This window comes from Pipistrellus hanaki (genome assembly GCF_964339955.1).
Source record: "Pipistrellus hanaki genome assembly, chromosome: 3".
Taxonomy (NCBI): domain Eukaryota; kingdom Metazoa; phylum Chordata; class Mammalia; order Chiroptera; family Vespertilionidae; genus Pipistrellus; species Pipistrellus hanaki.
The window spans coordinates 175,503,182-175,525,513 of NC_140505.1; the positions used below are offsets into that span (position 1 = coordinate 175,503,182).

At 37.8% G+C, this 22,332-nt stretch overlaps 1 protein-coding gene across 3 annotated transcripts; it reads left to right on the top strand.

Annotated features, from left to right (window-relative positions):
• The first annotated feature begins 1,871 nt into the window (after positions 1–1,871).
• ACTR6 (actin related protein 6) lies at positions 1,872–21,900 on the top strand. 3 transcript variants are annotated; one of them, XM_084876403.1, is made up of 11 exons: positions 1,872–2,021; positions 3,650–3,767; positions 5,419–5,500; positions 8,411–8,534; positions 10,328–10,463; positions 10,554–10,610; positions 14,573–14,671; positions 14,765–14,843; positions 16,164–16,335; positions 17,966–18,104; positions 21,138–21,900. In XM_084876403.1, exons 4-11 carry the CDS (start codon positions 8,480–8,482, stop codon positions 21,265–21,267), a joined length of 867 nt encoding a protein of 288 aa, XP_084732529.1. In that variant the 5' UTR covers positions 1,872–2,021; positions 3,650–3,767; positions 5,419–5,500; positions 8,411–8,479; the 3' UTR covers positions 21,268–21,900. The 3 variants fall into 3 exon arrangements, with proteins under 3 accessions (XP_084732529.1, XP_084732527.1, XP_084732528.1); XM_084876401.1 differs by having other exon boundaries at positions 5,419–5,487; XM_084876402.1 differs by lacking the exon at positions 17,966–18,104 and having other exon boundaries at positions 1,881–2,021; positions 5,419–5,487.
• Positions 21,901–22,332: the final 432 nt, after the last annotated feature.

The window sequence follows — 22,332 nt, forward strand, 5'->3', positions numbered from 1 at the left end:
AGGTTGCCAAAGTACATATTTGAAAAGTAGTACTTACGAGCTTGACATTGTTTGTGCTGAAACTTGGGAGGAGAGAGTAGGTAGTGTGAAGGCGGATAGGTCAGAGCTATTACTGAACAGTCTGTGCTGAAGCTGGCCTATACCAGCTCATGGAACCAACTGTGTGCATTTCTTTCTGATGCTGTATTTGTTGTTTGGTGACTTCAGGATAGCTTGTAAATGTCCGTTGTGATGGCATTTGTTCTGCACACAGTGATAAATACTACACATCAGGATCTCATTTTCTGAAGATCTGGTTGTTAAACATTTACTAGCATATGCTGTAAGGGTGGTGAAGGGGGGTGAGGTTGCAAATGCATGCACATTATTACATAGGCAATGTCAAGCCATGGAAGACTTCTACAGAGAGTGAAATTGGGGGGGAGGGTTGGATTTCTGTTTTAGAAAAAACAATTTCTGGTAACTGCTGGCAGTACAGAGGATAGAACACAATGATAAGAGAATAGAGGGAGGAAAAGCATTGAACATGCAGAGGCATTATTTTAGGTGAGAGATAAGGCAATATTAGTAGAGATGACAGATTCCAGAGATTAAGTCAAAGATTGGAGTTGAAAATAGTTGAAGTTTCTAACTTGGGGCACACCAATTTATATATATATATAGTTAATATGCCAAGTATCCCCTCAGGAGTTTCCCTTAGGAGTTCAATCGTTCTCTTAGCCATTGTGATATTCAGGAGTTAGCTGAGGACATCACAGGAACTCACAGGAGGAGCACCTCATTTTAGGAAGGAGGACGGAGAGGAGGTATGTCAAATGTTGGGAAGGTGTTTTTTGGGGTTTTTTTTTGTTGTTTTTTTAAATATATTTTATTGGTTTTATTAATTTTATTACAGAGAGGAAGGGAGAGGGACAGAGAGCTAGAAACATCGATGAGAGAGAAACATGGACCAGCTGCCTCCTGCATGTCCCCCACTGGGGATGTGCCCGCAACTAAGGCACAAGCCCTTGACCGAAATCAAACCTGGGACCTTTCAGTCCGCAGACCTACGCTCTATCCAGAGTCAAACCGGTTTCAGCAAATGTCGGGAAGGTTTTTTAAAGATACAGAGCTCTCGCCGAAACCGGTTTGGCTCAGCGGTAGAGCGTCGGTCTGCGGACTGAAAGGTCCCAGGTTCAATTCTGGTCAAGGGCATGTACATTGGTTGCAGGCACATCCCCAGTAGGGGGTGTGCAACAGGCAGCTGGTCGATGTTTCTCTCTCATCGACGTTTCTAGCTCTCTATCTCTCTCCTTCCCTCTCTGTAAGAAAAATCAATAAAATATATTTAAAAAAAATAAAAAATAAAGATACAGAGCTCTGTCCTGAAGAACAAGTAGACAGAGGATGTTGTGAGTGTGGGAAAAAATGCAAGGCCATTGACCAACAGCATATTTGTAATTCAGGGTAATTGGATCCTACAGTAGGATGGGCAATGGAGGGGAATGAGACGGAAGAGACCTCATATCTAATGCCATGCTGAGTATGGTTTTGCACTTTATTCTACACGATTGTCACTGTCTGAACACTATCCGAACACACACACACACACACACACACACACACACACACACACACACAGCTGGTTTGCAACAGGGTTTAGAAGAAGGTTGCAATAGCGAGTCAAACTTTGAAATAGTAAAGGCCAAATTCGAAGTGGGCGGAAAGCATTGAGCAGAGTCCACTCTTCTTCGGTCTCGCCACCACTTTTCCAAACGGGTGAGGCTGGAACGCCCAGTACTGACTCTGGCCGCAGAGCCGGTGGCTGAGCTGTCTCCCTCTTCCGGCGTCCTCCGTTGCTAAGGGATACCGGAAGCGCGCCCTGAAGCTCCGCCCACCCGGGCCGCAGCGTGCCGGAAGAAAACGTGAGAAGGGTCGGAAAGAGACCGAAAAGGCGTTGCGTTTCGGGCTAAGATGACGACGTTGGTGTTGGATAACGGAGCCTACAACGCCAAAATCGGTTACAGCCACGAGAATGTCTCGTAAGTGTTGGTTTTGACCGAGGAACACGGCACTTCCTGCGCTCCGTCTCTGGGATGTCAGGACGGGGCCGGTTCCCGCGGCCGTGGGCTGAGCCCGAGGGGATGGCCTCCTCCTGGGAGCTAGCTGAGGGGGAAGCTTTGAACTGGAATTTAGATGCTAATTTGGGGCTGTGCGGCCCCGGAAGTGGGACGTGTTTTGTTTTTTTAAAAAATATATTTTATTGATTTTTCACAGAGAGGAAGAGGGAAGGATAAAGAGTTAGAAACATCGATGAGAGAGAAACATTGATCAGATGCCTCCTGCACATCCCCCACTGGGGATGTGCCCACAACCAAGGTACATGCCCTTGACCGGAATCGAACCTGGAATCTTTTCAGTCTGCAGGCAGACGCTCTACCACTGAGCCAAACCGGTTTTGGCGGGACATGTGTTTTGTTTTGTAACGGAAATTGCTCTGTTAAAAAGGGTTGCAGATCTGCAGGAGTCGTGGGCCAATGCGTTTTCTTAGAGACAGGTTGACAGCTTGCTTCCTATCCTCAGAGGGTTTTATGACCCCCAGAAATGTAAAAACCACGGTCTTAGTAGCTGGAGAACTCCAAAGCTTGTGTCTAAGCCCTTCGAAGTGCTCATTGGCTGACCTCCATTATACCAGTAGAGTCCATTAAACAAATACTATCATAGCATTTATCAGATACTGTATATGTGTTTGCATAAAGAATAAACAGTTTTAAAGACACGCTTTTCTTTTGTCATTCACAGAGGGGTGTGTTTTTCTTGTCCTTTCCGTTTTCTTTTGAAAAAGGACAATTGAACTGCTCAGGAATGTAAATTGTTTCCAGTCTTCTGGAAAATATTTTAGGCATGTGTATCATTGTTTTTATTCTTTGACTCAGCAATTCTGTTACCAGTTACCTAAGGAATCAATCAGAGATGCTTGAGAACAGTAAATACAGGATGCTCTGAATGATTTATAGCCACTGTGTGTGGTTAGCAAAAATTAAGGAAGGATGCTAAATAATCAAGAATACCAGATTTGTTAAAATTGCAATACAACCATAAGATTGATGACAATGCAGCTTTTAAAAAATCATGTATTTAAGCATAGAGAAAAGCCTGTGCTGATAATGGATCTAGTTTGTCTTCCTAAATAGATTGTAAGCTCATGGTAGACACAACCATATTACTACTTCCTACTTCTGTACCCAAAGCATCTTACTAATTGAAAATTTTGACTTTATGGAAATTTGATGTTACAGCCAGAATTTTGAACTTGTACTAGTAAACGTTTTACCAGAATTTTATTTAAAATTTATGAATTAAAGCCAGAAAGACCAGGAACTTTACCTAGGTGCCCTTTTATCTGTGTGGTGGCAGGACTAATACCCACCTGTAAAGGTATCTTGAGTATTTGCGAAAGAAAAAGGGTCCAGTATATAACCGGTATATATTGTTTATAACCCTTTGGGGGGGGGAGGGGGAGAAAAAAAGACACTTTTTATTATGTGAAGACAATGAGAAACACTGGTTTTGGATATTTTTCTGGCATCCAGGGTGGTGGTTAAGTGAAAGTATTTATAGCAACTAAGTATTTAGGGAATAATTATATTACTTGATTCTTTGTTTACAGGGTTATTCCTAACTGTCAGTTCAGGTCAAAAACAGCACGTCTTAAAACTTTTACTGCTAACCAGATAGAAGAAATAAAGGACCCTTCTGGACTCTTTTATATCCTTCCTTTTCAGAAGGTAATTCAATTATATGCCATTTCTAGCATTATAGACCCAAATTTAAAGATAATGTTAAATGTATATGTAAGATTTTGCATGTATGGAAATATCTTTAGATTTCTAAAATATGTCATTTAGGTGCTTTCCCTCCTGGGAGCATGCCCAGGCCTTCCCCATCTCCTCCCCTTCCCCTTCCTGGCCCAGGCATGTTACCGTTAACTTCCTCACTTCCAGGCTCCAAGGGCCCTTCCTTTATTTCCTAAGCCATTACTTCTAGGAATTACTTTTTCTACCTTTGTAATTTACTTAATAAATGTTCTTTTGCAAAAGTAAAAATAAAAAATGCCATTAAATTTTTCTTTTAAAAAATGTTTTTATTGATTTTTAAAAAGAGTGGAAGGGAAAGGGAAAGAAATTCACTGTGAGAGCAGAACCTGATCTGCTGCCTTCTGCATGCTCCCTACTGGGGATTGAACCTGTAACCCCTGTATGTGCTATGACCAGGAATGAACGGGCAATCTTTTTTTTTTTTTTTTTTTTTTTTTTGTCCATGGATTGCCCAACTAACAGAGCTACACTGGCCAGAGCTAAATTTTAAATAAGATCTTATTAAAACCAAAACTTGAAATTAAAGTATCCTATTAAAAATAAATGACCACCCTGGCTGGTGTGCTCAGTGGTTAGAACATTGGCCCTCACAATGAAGGGTCTCGAGATTGATTCTTAGTCAAGAGCATGTACCTGGGTTTCAGATTCTGTCCCCCACCCCAGTTGAGGTGTGTTCAGGAGGCGACTAATCAGTGATTCTCTTTCACTCTCCCCCTCCTTCCCTTGCACTCTCTAAAAATCTATGGAAAAATATCCTCGCATGAAGATTAACAAAATAAAAATAAAATAAAATAAATGACCATGCCCTGGCTGGGTAACTCAGTTAGTTAGAGTGTTGTCTCAATATGCCAGTGTGGCCAAGACCGGTTTGGCTCAATGGATAGAGCATCGGCTTGGGGACTGAAGGGACCCAGGTTCTATTCCGGTCAAGGGCTTGTACCTTGGTTGTGGGCATATCCCCAGTAGGGGGTGTGCAGGAGGCAGCTGCTCGTTGACTCTCTCTCATTGATGTTTCTAACTATCTCTCTCACTTCCTCTCTGTACAAAATCAATAAAATATATTTAAAAAAAAAAAATATGCCAGTGTGGTGGGTTTGATCCCAGTGAGGGCACAACAAGAATCAACCAGTGAGTGCGTAAATAAATGGAACAGCAAATCAGTGTTTCCTTTTCCCTCTCATCCCTCCCCCCCCCCCCAAAAAAAAAAAAAAGAATAAATGACCAACCCATGATTTAGTTACTAATTGTAGGTATGGGTACTGAATTTTACTTGTTTGCCTTAAAACTAAATGAGATGAACACATTAAAGAAAATAAGCGCAGAAAAGCATCTGTACTTATTGTTACATCTTTTGAACCCTTGACACTTTTGATAGTGTTGACTTGTAATTTTTTTTAACTTTTAAAAGGAGAAAAACATAATTAGTTTGAAATTCAAACATCATTAGACTGGTGAAGGTAACCATAACGAGACAGAAATCAGCAATTTAGAATATATTAATCTGACTTTTTTTAATTGTTCAAATATTTTTGATGATTAAATTTATTTAAAAATTTTTTAGGGTTACTTGGTGAATTGGGATGTTCAAAGACAAGTTTGGGATTACCTTTTTGGAAAAGAAATGTATCAGGTAACAAACTGGAGTATGTATTCAGATTTATTTCCAAGTCTTACTCAAATGAAAAATTAGAGTTTATATTTTAAGGTTTATAAACTTTTGAATATGCTTCAGATATATGTTTAAGTCACTTAATATTCTGTGCGTGGCTTTGATTTTCTATATGATAAGTGCAAGTGAATAGAATTTCCGTATTGAAGTGGAATTTGAGGTTGATAAGAGATACTCTGTATGAAACTCAAGATTAAAAGTTTACTTCAGATTTCTATTATTAGGCCAATTTAGTATCTTATTTTTATTTTCACAATGAAATGTTTTTGCCTAAATATTTGAATGTGTGAATATTACAATATGAGAAATTTGTGCTTATAATGTCCATAGTGTGAATTTAAGTATATAGAGAAAATGTTCAAATGTTAATGCTGCTTAAGAATGGGTGGTAGAGAATTATGTACACATTAAATATCCTCAAGCTTCTAGACTTTTAACATTTAAAAGCAAAATAACAGTAGCCTTAATGCTTATAGTTATTCATTACTTTTGCATAATTATATTTAAACAATTTGATAATACCACTTTCTTAAATGCTACTATTAAGACAGCTAAAATTTAATAATAGTTTAAGCGCATGAATTCTGTTACCAGATTTCCTGTGTTCAAAGCCTAGGTCACTAGTTATATGAACTTTGGTAACTTACTCAACTCTCAGTTTTCTCCATTTGCTCAGCTATTAACAGAGTATAATAAGATCAGTCTTTTTTTTTTTTTTTTTTTTTTTTTATATATAATTTTTATTTTATTTATTTATTTATTTATTTATTTATTTGATATTCTTTTTTTTTTTTTTTTAATAAGTTTTTATTTTTCATATTATTACAAATGTTCCCTTCCCCCCCCCCCACCATTGCTCTCCTCCACCAGGTTCCCACCCCACCCTCTGCCCTTTCCCCTCTCCCCATTGTCCTCATCCATAGGTGCACAGTTTATGTTCAGTCTCTTCCCACGCCCCCCTCTCCCCTTTTCCCCAAGAATCGTCAGTTCACTCCCCTTCCATACCTCTGATTCTATTATATTCAACAGTTAATATTGTTCATCAGATTTTTTAATTTCCTCGGTTTTTAGATTCACTTGTTGATAATTACGTATTTGTTGTTCATAATTTTTATCTTGGTTTACTTTCTCTTCTGAAAGAACCCCCTTCAGCAATTCATATAATTCTGGTTTGGTGGTGATGAACTCCTTTAGCTTTTTTTTATTAGTGAAGCTCTTTATCTGGCCTTCAATTCTGAGTGATAGCTTTGCTGGGTAGCTTATTTTTGGCTGTAGGTTCTTGCTATTCATCACCTTGAATATTTCTTGCCATTCCCTTCTGGCCTGCATGGTTTCTGTTGAGAAGTCAGCTGACAATCGTATAGGTGCTCCTTTATAAGTTACTACCTTCTTTGCTCTTGCTTCTTTTAGTATTCTCTCTTTATCTTTTGCTCTTGGAATTTTAATAATGATGTGTCTCGGTGTGGTCCTCTTTGGATTCCTTTTGTTTGGAGTTCTGTGTGCTTCCTGGACTTGTAAGTCAAATTCTTTCACCAGGTGGGGGAAGTTTTCTGTCACTATTTCTTTCAGTATGTTTTCGATATCTTGCTCTCTCTCATCTTCTGGAACCCCCATAATTCTGATGTTGGTTCGCTTGAAGTTGTCCCAGAGGTTTCTTACATTATCTTCAATTTTCTGGATTCTCTTGCCTTCTAGCTTCTGTGGAGGAGTGTCTTCTGGCTCTTTATGTTCCAAATCTTTGACTTGATTCTTGCGATCTTCCCTTCTGTTTTTAGGACTCTGTAGAATATTTTTTATTTCAGACAATGTATTCTTTATTTCTTGTTGATCCCTTATCATTTCTTGTTGACTCCTTATTAATTCTAGTTGATCTCTTTTCATATCCTCATAGGCCTTATCCATCTTTTCTAGGAAATTCTTGAAAAACCTTATAAGCGTAGATTTGAACTCTATATCCAGACGCTTTTTGTCCTCCATTTCTTTCGTTTGTGATCTATTTTGTTGTCCCATTTCGCAGTTACAGATGGGACGGGGTTTCAGGGTGGAGCCTGCAGCTTTGGCTTCCGTCAGCCCCGCCCTATGCGGGTCCTTCAGTGCTCGCTGCCGGCGCCTCTGAGAGAAAGGTGCCCTCGATTTTCGCCTGCTGCCAAACAGTCTATGCTCTCCCACAATGAGCCCGGTATTGGGGTTCAGTTCAGTTGGAAGTGGAGTTGGAGGTGGCGTTCACAGCAGTCTGGAGCCCCAGTCTCCTTCCCGTCAGGGCAATCCCGCGGCACAGCCGACCGTCCCTTCTCTGGGGGCAGTGTGCGCGCCTCCGGGACCTCCTTTCTCCGCTACCCCGGGGTTCCGACTTACAGCCCAGCTCCCTATGGCAGAGCCTGAGTCCCCGGGGTCTGGCCCAGATCTGGGGTTCAGAGCAGTCAGGGGCCCAGCACAGTCGGAGTTTTATCTCCTTTCCGCTAGGGAACGCCCGCCAGGCACTCGGCCTCCCTCCTCTCCGGCTCCGTCCTCTCCGCGCGCGCCGCGTGTCTCCGTACCTTAGGCTTTTACAGCTCCTCCGTGCTTCTTTCTGGTTTTCTCCTTGCTTCTTGTTGTAGGATTTCCAGTCAGTCGACTTTCCTGTAGTTCTGGGTAATGTCCATTTTATATTTTAGTTGTATTTTATTAAAATTGTTGTTTGCGGCTGCGGCTAGTTGCCTACCCGAGCAGCCATCTTGGATTCTCCCAAGATCAGTCTTATTATACTCAATTAATAAGATTATTGTGAGTTTAAAATAAGTCTAGGATTATTGTGAGTTTAAAATAAGTCTGTTCATATATGTGAAATATGTTTATAATTTTAACACAAAGTTATAACATTTTTGGGATTTTTTTTCTCTTTTAGGTTGATTTTTTAGATACTAATGTTATTATCACAGAACCATATTTTAACTTTACTTCTATTCAAGAATCAATGAATGAGATTTTATTTGAAGAATACCAGTTCCAAGCAGTATTAAGAGTAAATGGTGAGTTAAAGTTTTGGTTGAAATTGAGTTATGTGAATATGCATATGAATAGGGTAAATCAACACTTAAAATCCAAGAATATTATTTTAGATTTGAAAAAAATAAAACATGGAATTTAAAAACTAGATGAATCCTTAAAAATTAGTCAGATTTCTCTCATTTTATCTTTATATTCATATAATATTTCACCTTAATGAAGTTATTAGCCATATATATCTATGAAAGATGATTGTTTCTGAGATAGTTATCTTTTGTTACAGATATGCTTGTTATTATAATTATTACTAGTAGCCCCGCACATGAATCTGTGCGCCAGTAGTTCGCCAGTAGCTCACTGCTGCCCTCCAGTGGCTCTCCGCTCTCTGCCCCGCTCTCTTGTAGCTCCCTCCTCCTACCCTCTCATAGCGCGCTGCCTACCCTCCTGCTGATCCATGATCCGGTTGTTATGTGGTTAGTCAATACGCTTCACGGCGTAACAACCATTTGCATATTACATCTTTATTATATAGGATTGATTGAAAAAATGTTAATAGTCAGATTGCCAACATAGATTCTGTCACTATCATCCAGGGGTAAGTTTAATAAAGGTTAGAATTACATTAAAGGCTGTACAATGAATGTACTCTAGCTTCCAGAATTAAAGTTGTATAAAGCAACATTCTATATCTATAAAAGCCTAAATGACAAGTTGACTGGTCACTATGACACGCACTGACCACCAGGGAAAGGACACTCAATGAAGGAACTGCCCCCTGGTGGTCAGTGTGTTTCCACAGGAAGAGTGTCTCTCAGCCAGAAGACAGGCTCACAGCTGGTGAGTGTAGCTGCCGCTGCAGCAGCGGTGGTGGGAGCCTCTCCTGACTCTGTGGTAGTGCTACGGAGCAGCAGCGGCAGGTGCAGTCAGGGCCGGGATGAGAGCAAGCAGCGCAGCACCTGGCCTAGGCCCTGGCTCTTCCCTATCCGCCTGCTGCTTGGTGCACTGCTACATCCCTCGGGGAATGTCCGACTGCTGGTTTAGACCCGATCCCCACAGGCCAGGGGACTGTGAGAGGGCACAAACAAGGCTGAGGGACCCCCCTATCCCCCCTCCCCCCCATCTCTCCTCTCCCCCATGCACAAAATTATGCACTGGTCCTCTAGTACTAAGAGCAGAATTATGGTTAAGAGCAGAATCTCTAGAACAGTGTTCTCAACAAAGGTGATTTTGCTCCTCAGGGCACATTTGGCAGTGTCTGGAGACATTTTTGGTTGTCTAGTGGGTAGAGAACACAGATGCTGCTAAACATCTTACAATGCACAGGACAGCCCTAACAGCACAGAATTTTCTGGCCCAAAATGTCAGTATTTTCAAGGTTGAGAAGCTTACACTGCATAGGTTTGAATCTTGGCTCTGGTTGGCTCTAATTGTATGACTCTGGGCCATTATTTAACTTCTGTGTGCTGCAGTTTCTGTAAAATAGGATTGTTGTGAGATTTAAAGCACACATACTCAGTGGGGTTTAGTATAGTGTCCAACATGTCATGAATGCTCAGTAAAATTAGCTGCTGTTAAAATAATTTTATAAGCTATGAAATGAATATTAAAAATTGATCACAAATTTGTATTTACCACAAAAAGTGGTATTTGAAAGTTTAAACACTATAAAGAACTTTTGACAGAGTTATGAATACAATAAGTTAACATTTTTCTTATAAACAAAAGAAGACATTTGTCTTTGCCTTAGTTTCTACCTTTCTTTATTGCTTAAAATAATTACAATGTTTCTTTTTCTCTTTACCATTTTTTTTAATAGCCGGGGCTCTCAGTGCTCATAGGTATTTCCGAGATAACCCTTCTGAATTATGCTGTATCATTGTTGATAGTGGGTACTCCTTTACACATATAGTGCCTTATTGTAGGAGTAAAAAGAAAAAAGAAGCAATTATTCGGTGAGTTGCACTTAATTTTTATGTTATTTTTTAGAATAAAACTGAAAAATGTGTGATAAATTGATCCAAATTTCCTTTCTCCTTTTTTAGGATAAATGTGGGTGGGAAACTCCTAACCAATCATCTAAAGGAGATCATATCTTATAGGTAATAGTTAACTTTTATTCTTTGGGAGGATGGGATGCTGGCAGTGAAGTTTTTCAAGCAACTTAAAATTATTCCTGCTGAAACTGGTTTGACTTACTGGATAGAGGGGTGGCCTGTGGACTGAGGGGTCCCAGGTTCGATTCTGGTCAAGGGCATGTACATTGGTTGCGGGCACATCCCCAGTGGGGGATGTGCAGGAAGCAGCTGATTCATGTTTCTATCTTATCGATGTTTCTAACTCTCTGCCCTTCCTTCCTCTATTAAAAAAAAAAAAAAATCAATAAAATACATTTTAAAAAATTATTCTTTACCTTTAGTTGTAACTTTAGGTGGCATTTCTATATGATTAGTGCTTAAAAAGCTGTATAAATAGTAAGATGTTTAAATCGAAAAGCTTTCTAGCATTTAAAATGATGTTGTCCACTAAAAAAGACATTCCCCAATTCTACAGAACTTAACATATTAGTATTTTTTATTTATTAATTTATTTAATATATTTTATTGATTTTTCACAGAGAGAAAGAGAGAGGGATAGAGAGTTAGAAACATCGATGAGAGAGAATCATCGATCAGCTGCCTCTTGTACACCCCCTACTGGGGATGTCCCCGCAACCAAGGTACATGCCCTTGACCAGAATCGAACTCGGGACCTTTCAGTCCGCAGGCTGACGCTCTATCCACTGAGCCAAACCGGTCCCGGGTAACATATTAATATTTTAAAATGATAAATGTTGTCATGTGCATTGTAAGACAGATTTAAAATGTGTATAAGGAGACTGACCAGTGTGGCTGAGTGGTTGATCATCAACCTATGAATTAGGAGGTCACAGTTCAATTCCTGGTCAGGCCACATGCTGTGTTGAGGGCTTGATCCCCAGTGTGGGGCATGTAGGAGACAGCCAAGCTATGATTCTTTCTCATCACTGATGTTTCTTTCTCTTCCTCTCCCTTCCTCTCTGAAGTCAATAATAATATACTTTATTTTTATTTTTTTAAATATATTTTATTGATTTTTTACAGAGAGGAAGAGAGAGAGATAGAGAGCTAGAAACATCAATGAGAGAGAGACATTGATCAGCCGCCTCCTGCACACCCCCCACTGGGGATGTGCCCACAACCAAGGCACATGCCCTTGACTGGAATCGAACCCAGGACCTTTCAGTCCGCAGGCCGACACTCTATCCACTGGGCCAAACCGGTTTCGGCAGGATTATTTTTTTAATTGATTACTGGCTCTTATTAACCCATAAGAAAGCTATCCTTAGTTAGATAATTCTCAGAAAACAAATGGTCAGTGGCACAGATAGACGATCACTAGAGAGTTACATGCAAAGGGTATATATGGATAATTCTTAGATATAAAAAAATGTTAAGCACCTCTAGAAATTACAGATTTAAATCAAATCCTTATCAGTTATTTGTTTAGGAGCTGGGGATACATGAATTAACAAAATAGATAAGAACTCCTCTTCTTCATGGCACTTCTTAGAGAAAATACACATTAAAATATCATTTAACTATTCACACTTATGGAACTTTTTCAAATGATGTAGATTTGTGATATGGCCACTCTTTATTTGCTGCTGATTGGAGCACAACTTGAAATGACTTTTCTGGTAAACAATTTGGCAGTATACCAAGAGACTAAGTATTTTATATTCTGTGTTCTAGAATATGTATAAATAATAATAATGTTCAGAGATATAGATAAAAGTACTATATTTCATTACTCCTGAGTTGTATGGTTTTTTTTTACATTTTTAACCTTTGAAATTGAGGTGAATCTTTCAATCGCTGATACCTTAGAATTGTCATAGTTTAATTAGCATACTTTTCTTTTCATTGGTACATTTGTGCATCTTGGAGAAGGCGGAATATGGTGTATATGACTATGTTGTTAAAACAAAAGCAAAAATATAGAAGCAATAATAATAATTATTATTTTTTAAAATATATTTTATTGATTTTTTACAGAGAAGAAGGGAGAAGGATAGAGAGTTAGAATCATTGATCAGATGTTCCCGCAACCAAGGCACATGCCCTTGACCGGAATCGAACCCAGGACCCCTCAGTCCTCAGGCCGAAGCTCTATCCTCTGAGCCAAACCAGTTTCGGCAATAATTATTATTTTAAAAAAATATATTTTTATTGACTTTTTACAAAGAGGAAGGGAGAGGAACTGAGAGTTAGAAACATTGATCAGCTGCCTCCCTCACGTCCCCTACTGGGGGTCGAGCCCGCAACCAAGATACATACCCTTGACCGGAATTGAACCTGGGACCCCCCAGTCCATGGCCTGATGCTCTATCCACTGAGCTAAATCGGTCAGGGCTTAAAATAAATTTTTATTGATTTCAGAGAGGAAGGGAGAGGGAGGGAGAGATAGAAATATCAATGATGAGAGAGAATCTTTGGTTGGCTGCCTCCTGCACAACTTCTGCTAGGACTGGAATCAAACCTGGGACCCTTCAGTTCGCTGGCTGACACTATATCCACTGAGTCAAACTGGCTAAGGCAGAAGCAATAATTATTTATTGAATACAGGGACTAGCTAAACACTTTATATATTTAATTAGAATGATAGACTTATAGCTATGTTAAATTGGCGATATTACCTTTTTAGAGTTGAAGAGTTGGGAGTCCCAAAAAGATAAAGTAACTTGGCTACTAATTTAGGATTAAACCTAAGTCTCTGGCTCCTAAGTCCATGTTTATAAATACCTAGGTATCTTTTCCTCCCTGATCTAAATTTCCTACATTAGGAACATTGCCAAATACATTTTTAAAAAGATATATGTTTTATTGATTTTTTACAGATAGGAAAGGAGAAGGATAGAGAGTTAGAAACATCGATGAGCAGCTGCTTCCTGCACACCTCCTACTGGGGATGTGCCCGAAACCAACGTACATGCCCCTGTCGGGAATCAAACCTGGGACCTCTTAGTCCGCAGGCCGACACTCTATCCCCTGAGCCAAACCAGCCAGAGCGCCAAATACATTTTAATAGATCACTCTGATTGAATATTTTAGGGCAAAAAGAAATAATTTTTAAAGAGTACGTAATAGCATAAGAAAATGTTCATGAGATCATGTTTAGTCTAAAACATAAAAAGTAAACATGTATATAATCTTATATATTCAAAGGAAGTAACCTTTGTTTTTTTTATAAATCTTTATATTTATAAATTTTTGTTTTTTATAAATCTTTATACATTAAGCCTGTGGGTTTTATAATTTACTCATTAAATATTTATTTAGCATCCATTACATGCCAGGTACTGTGTGCTGACTCACAATATTTTTGTAATTAGAAAAGAAAGTGCAGAGTTAAAAGCAGGATTCTATTCAGAATGGTTGGAGGAAAAAGTTTGCTCTTTAATTGTGTAAACATTACCCCTTAACACATTTTCAGTTTCCTTCTTTAAACTGGACTTATGTTTGCCTTTAGAGGGATGATGTGGAGATAAAATAAAATAATGGAAATAGATAGGATGGGGCTGGGTGGTGGTGGTGGACAAAGAAGAGGGAAATGGGGTTCATGTGCAAGTGTCAACAATAAAAGTTTAAGTAAAAAATAATAATAATGGAAATAAGTATTTCATAAAGTTACAAATATTTTAACCCATTCAAGAATTTACTGTTTTAAAAAATTAGTTACCTAAAAATTTAATTTCAGAAAAAAAGATTTAAAATGATATTTATAAGTTATATATAAATCTTTTCCATATCATTTTTAAAAATATGTTTTTGAGAGAGAGAAAGGAAGAAGGGAGATAAGAGAATATCTGTTGGCTGTTTCCTGCACCCCTTCCCCTGAATGGGATCTAGCCCACCTCCCAGGCATGTGTCCTGATCAGGGATGGAAATGAACCAATGGCCTTTCAGTGCACAGGACAGTGCTCAACCAACTGAGCTATACTATTCTGGGCTCTTTTCCATTTAAAATTTTTATTTCTTTTTAGGCAGTTACATGTTATGGATGAAACGCACGTGATTAATCAAGTGAAAGAAGATGTATGCTATGTGTCTCAGGATTTTTATAAGGATATGGATATTGCCAAGTATGTATAAAGGGATTCTAAGAATTGGGAAGTTGATTCTTGGGAATGTTTTACATAGTAAAATATTTCATACGTTTCTATTTTGTCTTCTAGGTTGAAAGGAGAAGAAAATACAGTAATGATAGACTATGTTTTGCCTGACTTTAGTACAATTAAAAAGGGCTTTTGTAAGGTAATTTGAAAAATCCTCATTATATTTCTCCAAGTGACCATCTCAGATTTGAAAAGCATCCAGCTGGGATTGTGTAGTCTTAACAGAATTGTTGATGGCTGCCTTCCTGTTGGCCATTTTTCCAGGCACAAGTGCATAAATGATTAATAAATGTCTCACTAAAGTTATTTAGAAAAAGAACTGTCAGCTGAATGACAAATCTGGAGATAAACAGAAGTTGGTTATTTGCCTGTTATAAATATTGATACAGTTGACCGAGAACTGAATCATTGATATTTCTTTTTATATATTTTAAGTATTTTTAAAATATATTTTTATGGATTTCAGAGAGGAATGGGGAGAGAGAGAGAGAGAGAGAGAGGGAGAGAGAGAGAGAGAGAGAAAGAGAAACATCAATGATGAGAGAGAATCATTGATCGGCTGCCTCCTGCATGCCCCCCACTGGAGATCAGGCCCACAACTGGGCATGTGCCCCTGACTGGAATCGAAGTTGGGACCCTTCCGTCCACAGGCTGATGCTCTATCAACTGAGCAAAATCAGCTAGGGCTATTTTAAGTATTTTTATACCTATATAAAGGACTTGGATATACTCTATTATGGGAGGAAAATTGCATATATGAATCAAATGAAGTGAATGTCTATAACTGAATTTAGAAAAGCTGATGATTCTTAGTAAAATTGAGACAGGATATTATTTTAATGATGGTAGAATGTTATAGAAGGAGGTCCCACCCCCACCCCCCTCAATTCCTCAAGAACACAGCTCACAGATGGGTGGGTTAGCAATAACAAGAATTTCAGTGGTAATGCCCATATATTTGCTTAAGTCATTTAGAAACAGACTTTTAAATAGAGATTAAATAAATAATAAATGTAAAGATGTAGGCTTTTTGCACAAGGGAAAGGGAATATCCTAATAGAATGAACCACAGTATTCAATAAGCAATAGGGGAGGGAAATAGATAACGGAAGAAACATAAGACAGTAAGTGTTTTCTATTGAGAGTATGTTCTTTGTTCTCTGGAAATGCAGTCAGTCTACTATTATAAGTAGTTTATGAAGTTCTCTCTCATCTGTTCTTTTCTTTCTGTTTTAAAATATGTGGAATAAAACCAGATTATCTTTGGGGAAATAGCTATGTTAGCATCACCAATTATTTATTTGTGTAGTTTAGGCAACAGGAGAGAAAACTACTTATTTCTAACTTTTGAGAACCTGAAACTTCAGGAACACATTAATATATTAGTATTACATATTACTAAATATTATATGTCATGTGAGCCAGATAATGTAGTAAACATTTTATCTCTTACTTTAAGCCAAGGGAAGAGATGGTGTTAAGTGGAAAATATAAATCTGGGGAACAAATTCTTCGTCTGGCCAATGAGAGATTTGCTGTTCCGGAAATACTCTTTAATCCTTCTGATATAGGAATTCAAGAAATGGGAATTCCAGAAGCTGTTGTCTATTCAATTCAGAACTTACCTGAAGGTACATAGTTAAAATACTGAGTAATAATGATATATTTACAAAACCTTATGTGAATTCGAGAAATCATCTGTTTCTTCTAAATAATTTCAGGAAATAGCAAGTCTTTTACTTGTAGAGATTTCTAGATCCAATAATATACTTGAGTAATTCTTTATCGGTCCCAGATCTTACATCTCATATGGGAAAAGTCATAATGGTCCACTTAAGCTTGAAGAAATTCTTCTCTCCATGAGTATTAGATTATCATATTTATTTTAGAAAAAGTTTTAATTTAACCCACCTTTGCACAGAATATGACTTTATAACTTAGCAACTTAAATGGCTTTCAGCTGTTGGTAGGATTGGTTTATTCTTTTTGTTATATTTGGATTGATAAAATTTTAATGAGATTGAAGGATGATACTTTGGAGTGATGTCTGATTAGTTAAATATGATTTAACTAATATTCTTGAGTGCTAGAGTACTTTTATATCTTAAAAATGTCTTTTTAGTTCATAAGGAGCAGTAGGCATTGGAGAAAACCTAGCATATGGAACATCCTTTCCTTTCTATATATTAAAAAAAGGAAAAATGAAAAAGAAAGTCAATAATGCCAGCAGCTTAATCTAATTATTTTACAACAATTTTCATATTAATATTTCATATTAATTTCATACTTTATATAAAGTTGCAGTCATGAGATATGCAACATTTTATACTATACTCCTTTAATGTCATGCCAGGAGACTCAGTGTCAATATAGACTCATTCCTTGTTTTATGACAGTACTCGGTATTGTAATTCTTTTTTTTTTTTTAATACATTTTTATTGATTTCAGAGAGGAAGGGAGAGGGAGAGAGAGACAGAAACATCAATGATGAGAGAAAATAATTGATAGGCTGCCTCCTAGACCCCCCCACTGGGGATCGAGCCTGTAACCAGGGCATGTGCCCCTGACTGGAATCAAACCTGGGACCCTTCAGTCCTATTCACTGAGCCAAACCGGTGACGGCTCAGTATTGTAATTCTTGATAAATTTCCCTGGGGTGCTGAGTTGGCTTCTAATACTGGCTAACCATATGGCACTTAATATTTTCCATCATGTATCTTTAATGAGTACAAAACAAGATCCTTTCTTTAAATATTATTATAGATTATGAGTATTTTTCACTATTAAGTGAAAATACTTATTGCATAATACTTACACAAATACCTGTCTGAGTGAGATAATATGAAGTTAAAATGTCACAAAGGACCTCCTTTTCATCTTTCACTAGCTCAGTCTCAACCTACACAAAGATCCCTCCCATTTTAGGGAAGAACAGCTATAATTATCAAATGTCCGCTAATAGAATGTTACTGATATATGTATAGCTTATAGTAAGTAGCCCCATAGTTCAGCCCCTCACCTTAGCCTTTGTTCAATATCTAGAGGTCATATTTCTGCTTAATATATTTATAATATCATTATAAAAATCTCAGAAATTTATAATTTATATGGTTATAAAAATATTATATGGTTTCCCAACCAGTACCTGTGATCCCTAATTGCTTTCACCTAAGCCCTCATCCTTATTATTCCATAAAGATAGATAAACAGATTTTCTAATGCCTTTTTTACTCTCCATTCTCCCTTTTTTTCTTTTAAAGAAATGCAGCCGCATTTTTTTAGGAACATTGTTTTGACAGGAGGAAACTCCCTTTTCCCAGGATTTAGGGATCGGGTTTACTCAGAAGTTCGATGTCTCACTCCAACAGATTATGATGTTTCTGTTGTGCTGCCTGAAAAGTAAGTGTTGGCTCATATAGACACAAAACATGGCAGACGGTAGATCAGGTGGACTGTGGATAAGCAGACAAGTTTAAAACCTGGTTCTTCCACGTTGGTGGGTTTATTTCACCTTTGGGATCCTCATTTTCCTTTACTCAAAAATTGAAGTGATAGCCCTGACTGGTGCAGTGGTTAAGAGTGACGGCCCACACACTGAAGGATCTCAGGTTCAATTCCTGGTCAAGGGCACGTGCACGTACCTGGGTTTCAGGTTCACTCCCTTCCCCCCTCCCCCACCCCCCCATTCCCAACCCCCTACCAGTTGGAGCTCATTTGAGAGGCAACCAATCGATATGTTTCTCTCACATCAATGTTTCTCTCTCTCTTCCTCTCCCCTCTCTCCTTTACCCTCTCCCCCCCTCCCTTTCTTCCATGCTCTGTGAGAAAAGCGATGAAAAACATATCCTCAGGTGAGGGTTAACAACAACAGCAACAAAATTGAAGTGACAAACCTTTCATTTCAGTAGATTCAGTGTTATGAAGTATGTGAAGTGTCCACCATATGATTAGAACATGTTGGGCACTTAGTTAATATGAGATCAATTCCCTATTGTAAGTCAGTCTTCTTTCCTAAGATATTTTTAAAAATATATATATTTTATTGATTTTTTACAGAAAAGAAGGGAGAGAAAGAGAGAGAGTTAGAAACTTCGATGAGAGAGAAACACTGATCAGCTGCCCCCTGCACACCCCACACTGGGGATGAGCCTGCAACCAAGGTACATGCCCTTGACTGGAATCGAACCTAGGACCCTTGAGTCCGCAGGCCGATGCTCCACTGAGCCAAACCGGTTTCGGCTTTCCTAAGAGTTTTTATAGGCAAAGCAATTAGGTTATTATCTGTTTGAGTTATCTGAGGTGTGTCGTTTCCTGAGAGTTTCTCTCAAGTATAGAAATTTAAGAATTTACCCATTGAGGTAAGTTATGTCCATAAGTTGTTTTGGAATGTTTTAAGATAGTTTAAAATATTTTAAATTATATTTTAAATTAACTTTTAAATGTAATTAGTTTTTCTTAAATTCAAAACTGTTTTATATGGTATATTCCCCTACCCTGTTTTATGAGAAAAAGCAGATATCATTTCTACTTTACTGGTAAAAACAATTAAGGCAGAATTTTAGAGCTGTAAGGAAGGCTTACACATCATCCTGTCCAATATTCTTACTTTGTAAATGAAAAAGCAAGAACTCATAAGTTGTCAAAGGAAGTGAGTTGATAGCAGTGACCAAATCAAAACCCAGTTCTCTTTACCTGGAGTCAGGATCTCTTACCAAACATACATCTAATAATTGCTCCCTCCCAAGTTTTAAGTGGCAGAGACCCCACACACTTGACGTAATTTTAGAGTTTTGTTTTAAAGCTAAAGTAGAAATTTTCAAAACCTACAGCAGGCCCTCATCTGATTACTTATTTCATAGCTATCAGGTAAAAGAATAAACTACCATTAGATATTGAAATTATTTTTATCATCATTGATGTTCATATACTCCTTACAGTATGAAGCATACTAGATTTTTATCCTGCATTTTATTTTAATTATTTATTTTAATCCTCTTCCTAGGGTGTGCATATTGATCTTAGAGGGGGAATGAGAGAGTGCGAAACGCTGATGGGAGAGAGAACATCACTTGGTTGCCTTTCATATGCTCCCTGATCAGGGATTGAACTCACCACGTAGTTATGTGCCCTGACCGGTAATCAAACCCAAAACCTTTTGGTATATGGGACAACGCTCCAACCAACTGAGCACACTGGCCAAGCTTTATCCTGAATTTTATTTATTTTTTATATTTTTATTGATTTCATAGAGGAAGGGAGAGGTAGAGAGAGAAACATCAATGAGAGAGAATCATTGATTGGCTGTCTCCTGCACGCCCCCTACTGGGGATCAAGCCTGCAACCCAAGCATGTGCCCTTGACCAGAATCGAACCTGGGACCCATGTCCGCAGGCTATATCTGCTGAGCCAAACTGGCCAGGGCTTATCCTGCATTTTAAGTGTGAGTTAAACACATTGCAGGCCAAGGGATGCACAGAAATAATTTTATTCTTTATTCATCAAATCTGTATTGCACATCTGCTCGATACGTTTGTGTGTGTGTGTGTGTGTGTGTGTGTGTGTGTGTGTGTGTGTGTTCCTCTCCCAGCAAGATTAGGAAATACAATAAGGAAAACATTAACTTTTTTATTTCTCATGTTTTAGATTTGAAACTGAATTGGGGATAGTGGAACAGTAGAAATAGAATTAAGTTAAGACACAGAGTATATAACCTTGCTTGTAAACAAAGCCAAACTAAATTTTAACATGCTTTAGTTTTACTTACTGTCCATGTCCTACCATGTAACTGTTTATCTTGCACTGTGTTTTCTAAATGTTTCATTTATTAGAGGCAACAGAGTATAGCAGCAAAAGCTCGGACGGTGTGATAACAGTTTGGTTGAATCTAGTTCCAGACTTAATCTCTCTGGCCCTTATTTTCCAAACTTATAAAATGGGAGTTATAATAACTATGTTGCTGTGTGATGACATATCTTTACTGCATACTAAAATTAGACTCACTTACGACAGTGTTTTTCATTTTATGTATTTTTGATCTTTTGCTTGTATTCTTGTTTTCTATTATAAGAACTAGAGGCCCGAAGCACGAAATTCATGTAATGGGCTTGGCCCTCACAGCCACAGCTTTGTCTGGAAGGTTGTCCGGTATTCCGTCCGGAAGGTCGTTTGGCTGTCTGGTCTAATTGGCATATTATGTTTTTATTATTATAGATTCAGAGCACAGGGGGAAAAATCAAAAGAAGAACTATTTGTAACGTTGATAAAGATTCCTTTCTTTCTGAGTTTGCTTTAGTCCTATGAAGTTTATGATTATTTTCACACTTTAATGACTTCTGTTAGGTAGTGCCTGCTACATTTTAGTGACTAATTAATGTTTTTGCCTTTTAGTTTTATAAGATCATCTGGATTCATTTATGTTACCTTTATTTTTAGCCCTATTACTTATTCCTGGGAAGGAGGAAAAATGATATCAGAGAATGATGATTTTGAAGATATGGTGGTAACAAGAGAAGATTATGAAGAAAATGGACATAGCATCTGTGAAGAGAAATTTGATATTTAAGAAACATTTCTGAAAGTTTTGACTGGTTCCAACAAAGGTTTAATTTATATGTTCTTTTTAAAGGTTAAGGATCTGTGCTACCTTTTATCTGAAGAAAAAGACTTGAACTTATGTAAATACTTTGATCTAGGGATAATTTTCAAAGGTTTCTCAGCTAGGTTACTAAGTGAACTGTAACTCAGCCCCTATTTTCATTTAGGAGCTAGATTACTGTAACAATGCTTATGCTGTTTCTCAGAATAGGTTATCTTTCACTAGAAGATGAAAGAGTAAATGCATTTTAGGTTTAATTCTTCATAGTTGAAAGCATAGTTGGTCCATTTTCCTTAAGAGGTAGTTTTGTGTGACTGACTAGGAATTGGCCAAAGTGTTTTCAGTCTGGTATGATTTCTCTCTTTTAGAACCAAGTATTTTATTTTAAATTTCTCATTCTTATTTGTATATACTTAAGTTGTAAAGACCATTCTTATGTGTGTTTAATGTTTATTTTTTACTTAGAGTAAGTTTGAAAATGTGGAGACTAAAACCAATTTACTGAAGTGTTTTTAGTCACCACTGTGTTGGCAGAAATGTATTCACTCATAAAAATACTGCACCATTTTGGGGGATTGAAATAAATTTGATGTTAACTTGCGGTTGTTCGACTGAAATGAATATTAGTTTTAAAATCTAATCTACAGTAAGCATATTAAGATGTTAAAGGTAGGCTTCTTTAATGGCAAACAGTAGGAACTCATTAGAGCAATCCTAAGCGAAACAACATTTATCAGCAGGACAGAGGACAGCTCGGAAAATTTAGGAAAAAGCTGGACCAACAGCCCTAAGAATAAAAACCAGATAACCTTAGGCATCTAGATTATAGAAATTAAGAGACAATCCTTACAGAGCCTTGCCATCAAAATATCTCAGCTTCTGTATTTTCTATCTTAGGCCTGTGCTCATAAATCAAATTCCTCCCAGTCTCTTTTCCCAACTTGGGATCATGCGCCTACCTTATGGCTTTAGGGACTTTGACAGTCCCAATAAGACAGCCTAGAGTAAAAGAAGGAAGTTTCCCATAGGGAA

What these genes read in the sequence shown, in the direction of transcription:
- ACTR6 (XM_084876401.1), top strand. Translation starts at nt 1,954, where the DNA reads ATGACGACGTTGGTGTTGGATAACGGAGCCTACAACGCCAAAATCGGT. An exon ending in AGCAGTATTAAGAGTAAATG is followed by an intron (nt 8,535 to 10,327) that starts GTGAGTTAAAGT and finishes TTTTTTTAATAG; the next exon opens with CCGGGGCTCTCAGTGCTCAT. An exon ending in AAGGATATGGATATTGCCAA is followed by an intron (nt 14,672 to 14,764) that starts GTATGTATAAAG and finishes TTTGTCTTCTAG; the next exon opens with GTTGAAAGGAGAAGAAAATA.